Here is a 4,738-nt window from a genome sequence, read left to right as displayed (position 1 = left end):
GGGACTTACTATGTAACGAATCCTGATGTGCAATTTGTGGAATTTCAACAACGACAAAAACAACCCAACAAAATACTTAATAAAAACAAGAACAGAAAGAAAGCAAAGCAATCCCTACCCCTAATTAGGTATTATCCAGATTAAAAGCAAAAACTAAAGGACACAACTAATTCAAACCCATTCATTCCGATAGGCTTTCTCTGAGTAGAATCTCACTGCATTGTCACTACAACTCCTTGCATTACAGTGTTTGCGTAATTTAAAAAAAGAGAGAGACATTTGTTCTGAAATCCACTGAGGAGGCATGTGTTGGTGTTATTTTAAGAAACCAAATCATAATCTTTGTTTTAATTTTTTGCCATCCTATATATTCTCGCCTTGCGCAATTAACTTATCCTCCCATCTATTTTCATTATATAAAAATAATTTATCTCCTTAATCTCATAAATTCCAATTATGGGTTGGTTATTTAGTTAGTTCTTCATTGAAATTTTGAAGCTGTGTGCAGGAGGAAGTTGGGTGGGAAAAGGGATGAGGCTCCTTTAAATGAAGAGAGAGAGAGAGAGAGAGAGAGAGAGAGAGAGAGAGGGAGAGAGAGGGAAGCAGAACTGTCTCCAAAGAACCAAAAATGTCACATTTTGTCATGGGCATTTTTCTTTGTGCACAACCAGGGAGAGAAAGGAAACTTTGGGCAATCTCAGAGCCAGAGAATATGGGGCATCTGTGGCCCTCCAGGCTATTATAGACTGCAATGGGGGGCAGTGTGGTTTAGTGGTTAGAGCACTGGACTGGGACTGGAGGTTTCGAATCATGCCCCACAGCCAGGCCATGTTCCTCTGGCCTCATGAGGAGCCTCTTTTGTGGGGCTAGCAAGTCTGGGCCTAAGCCACGTGGGAAGGGTCTTGCAGGGTGCGGCCTTCACGCCCCACAGCCAGGCAAATTTATTTCATACCACACCATGTGGCAGCCATTTTGTGTTTTGCTATGTTCTCATTGATAGCCAATTGGTGGAGTAGCCCATGTAGCACTTTCTCAAAATTGGTCTGGCTCCGTATAAGGCAGCTTCCTCTGTGCTTATCATATGAAATACCCCACTTTGTATTTGAATAGGAGCGCAGGATGTTCGGCATTTATATCCTAAGGGGGGGGGGGCGAATCTCATGAGCGATATGTTCAAATGTGTTTCTACGCTTGGGGGGCTGCTGTGTCGCTTGTTCCTGAACCTTTTCTTCCTTCCAAATGCCCTGAAGATCCATTGCACACCTTGACTTGCATGAGACCTCCTCTCTCTTATTTGCTCATTGAACCAGACCGGGAGAAGGAGGGATGAAGGAAAACAGAAATCCAGCCTGAGAACGGAGGTCCCTGTCAAGAGAATGGCCAAGATCTCCTCAGGTGAGGATGAAAGGGGAGGCAGGGAAAAGCAAAGAGCCCCTGAAAACATCCCCACACGCGGGAAGAACTTGTCGGCCAGACCCCTGCGCAGAACTGTATCTGCGTGAAGACGGTCAGCACTTTTCTCTTGGATGGGTGTCACTGAGCAGAGGTTTCAATGGAGATGGTGTATCCTGATTAAGTGGGGGAAACAGTACGGGAGAGCATTTGGGCGTGGAGGATGTCATGCAGCTACAGAACTGGACTTGCGTATTTGACGGGGTGAGCTCCCGTTGCTCGGTCCCTGCTCCTGCCAACCTAGCAGTTCCAAACCACGTCAAAGTGCAAGTAGATAAATAGGTACCGCTCCAGAGGGACGGTAAATGGTGTTTCTGTGCGCTGCTGTGGTTTTGCCAGAAGCGGCTTAGTCATGCTGGCCACATGACCCAGAAAAGTTTTCTGTGGACCAGCGTCGGCTCCCTCGGCCAGTAAAGCCAGATGAGTGGTGCAACCCCAGAGTCGTTTGCGACTGGACTTAACTGTCGGGGGTCCTTTACCTTTTTAAAAGCACTGCACATTGCCACGTGGATGTGAAAGTGCTTCATCTTATCAATGGTCACACCTCCTGAAATGAATGGATGACTCTAATGCTCCATTTGCTGCACAACTAGACCTAATGGTCAGGGGTCCCTTTACCTTTACCTATGTTCTAAGATATTTAAAATAGTCAAGAAGATGACAGCTTTTAATTCCTCCGAATTTGATATCACTTTAGATTTTTAAAGGCTGGCTCCCAAAGTTATTTCAGGTGAAATACATGGATTTAGGCCCATTGCTTGGCCGAATGTTAACCACACACACACACACACACACACACACACACACACTTCAGTGGAAACTGCATGCAGCTGAGCAGCTCACATTCGGAGCATCAACACAGAAAGGAACAGAAAGAAAGCAACACAAATATTTTGACGGAAGTGTCTTAGGAAAGCGATTTTAAATCATGGACACCTAGGTTCTGAAAATGGTATTGCCTGGATTATTGTGAGTGATGGGGTCCCATGGCACAAACTCCATGTGGTCCCAGTGCAAAGGAAAAGAGCTAAGATCTTCTCCCTTACTATAACGTCCAAACAAGATGGGATGGGGAAGAAGAAGGATAGGTTTGTAAGGAGTCTTCAATAATTTTGCCAAGGAAATTCTCATGCTATTAGCCTTTCTTGTACATGGAGATCCTTTATGAAATGCATTCAGGCCCATCAAACAAATCTGTACTGAGATACACATACTGTATCACCAGTTTTACTGCTGGAACTGCTCTGATTCTGACTTCAGGAAGAACGTGTTTTAACTGCACAGTGTCCTGGAATAGACACTCTGCATTGGGAAAGGAGGGAAGTGAGTTCCCTCCCATTTCCCACTTTCCTGATGTTCCAAATGACCAGTACCCTGGAGTTATGATTTGTGTTGTTGTCAGGATTCTAACTGGCCTGTAACTGACCTAAGAATTCTGCAGAGCAGTTGCTGCTGTGGCTGGCTGGCTGCTCAGGCGAACGTCAGCTCAGTGGCCAACAGCTCCGTCTTCTTGAGGCTCAGGAGCACCTAGCAAAGACCTGCTCTGTTCCTGGCACACTAGACTCTAGCTGAGGAAGGCATTTCACGTAAGTTTATGGGTTAAACATTCCTCACTATGCCATCAGGTGTGTTTAGGCTCAGTGGAAAAGGATAGCTGCAGTAGCAGATAGCAGAGCAGTGAATCATGAGCAGCTTCCCATCCACAACAGGTTGCTGAGGTTCTGGCCATTTTCCCAGGAACAATGCAACAGTAGATTAAATCAGTAGCAGTGTGCTGGAAGAAACGATGAGTGTCGGCTTCTCTGGATCAGATGTCTATACCTCACCAGGGGGTGGGAGAGAGCAGGGGAACTCGTTTCTTTTGCTGCTTCTTTCTGTGCATAGAAGGAAGAATGCAGGAGGGAGGATGTCCTTCAATGACTAGACATGCTTGTTATTCCCTCTCTCACTGCATCTTGTCTTCTCTTTTGTTTCCAGGATGTCTGCCAAGGTCTCCCCTGCTCCCCGCCTCTCCAAACCCCCCCTGCGGGTGAAAGACCTGGTGGTCAAATGGCTGAGTGTAGTTTCCAGTCTCCAGTTGTGTGCATTCCTGATGGATATTTTGGCCTGGATGATGTGCATTGCCTCAATAGCCATTGCCAACTGGAGAGTGTGGCGTGTGGAAAACATCAAGGGAATCGGCTCTGGGAACATCTGGATTGGAATCTGGCAGGTCTGTTTTTGGAAAGACCCTTCTAACGACGGCAACGCTTTTTGGCATTGCGAAGACCTCAATGAGCAACATCCAACCCTCCCAAGGGAAATTTTTATTGCCCAAGATTTAATGGCATTAGCTTCCATCATGAATTCAGCGGCCCTCGGATTAATTTCATTTGCTTTGTACAACGTGTTCAAGCCCAGAAAACATAAGGATTTTGTGTTAACCTTTTTTAGCCTTGGAGCTCTGCTGAACTTACCTGCAGGGATACTCGTCCTGATTTCTGTGATATGGAACATGTCTGCTGTCTTACAAAATGGGGAAATTGTCTTCCCAGAAGCTTTTGAATTGCCTCAAATTCCCAGCGAGCAGCATATTGGACCTTCTATTTATCTAGGCTATATCGCTGCGGGTTTCCAGCTGCTGAGTGCAGCATTGGTTGGGATGGAGAGATGTTGCATCAGGACCACCGCAACAGATACATCTCAAATAGAAACTGTGGTGGTGATTACCCCAGGAAGTGGGGTGAAAAGCGAGAGTCTTACTACTTGTTCGAAGTGTGGTTCTCTGCTGGACCTGGTAATTCAAGAGAAATCCTCTGCAGTGGAGATGGAGAAGACCCATGCGGAAGATCTTGTCATTCCAGAGGAATCCTGCGCAGTGGAGATGGAGGAAAGCTGTGCAAGTGATCTTGTCATTCCAGAGGAATCCTGCGCAGTGGAGATGGAGGAAAGCTATGCAAGTGATCTTGTCATTCCAGAGGAATCCTGCGCAGTGGAGATGGAGGAAAGCCATACACCCCAAAGCTCACCTGAAGGACATCAAAGCCCACCTGATGTCCCCAAACATACGATTATACATGTGATTCCCTTCAACCGTAAAGACTAAACTATCAGATCCAGATCCACACAGATCGCTCCATACACGCATGGATCTCCATGGATCAGGATCTGATAGTTTTGTTTTGGGACTTCAGGTGGGCTTTGAGGTCCTTCAGGTGAGGAGGCCTCTTTTTTAGGACTAGTATTTATTTATTTATTTATTAAAGATTTTGTTGATTTACAAAAGTGTGCAATGTCTCTCTCTCAT

The 4,738-nt window shown here is 45.9% G+C and overlaps 1 protein-coding gene across 2 annotated transcripts; it reads left to right on the top strand.

Annotated features, from left to right (window-relative positions):
- LOC144326858 (claudin-34-like) lies at positions 1 to 4,738 on the top strand. Of its 2 annotated transcripts, none has more exons than XM_077923762.1 (2): positions 1 to 1,395; positions 3,430 to 4,738. In XM_077923762.1, the coding sequence occupies exon 2, from the start codon at positions 3,431 to 3,433 to the stop codon at positions 4,535 to 4,537; it is 1,107 nt and encodes a 368-aa protein (XP_077779888.1). In that variant the 5' UTR covers positions 1 to 1,395; position 3,430; the 3' UTR covers positions 4,538 to 4,738. The 2 variants fall into 2 exon arrangements, with proteins under 2 accessions (XP_077779888.1, XP_077779889.1); XM_077923763.1 differs by lacking the exon at positions 1 to 1,395 and adding an exon at positions 1,764 to 3,038.

Source organism: Podarcis muralis, chromosome 2 (assembly GCF_964188315.1).
Source record: "Podarcis muralis chromosome 2, rPodMur119.hap1.1, whole genome shotgun sequence".
Classification (NCBI taxonomy): Eukaryota; Metazoa; Chordata; class Lepidosauria; order Squamata; family Lacertidae; genus Podarcis; species Podarcis muralis.
Note: the sequence above shows the minus strand (reverse complement) of the source record. Positions and strands in the feature narration are given on the sequence as shown.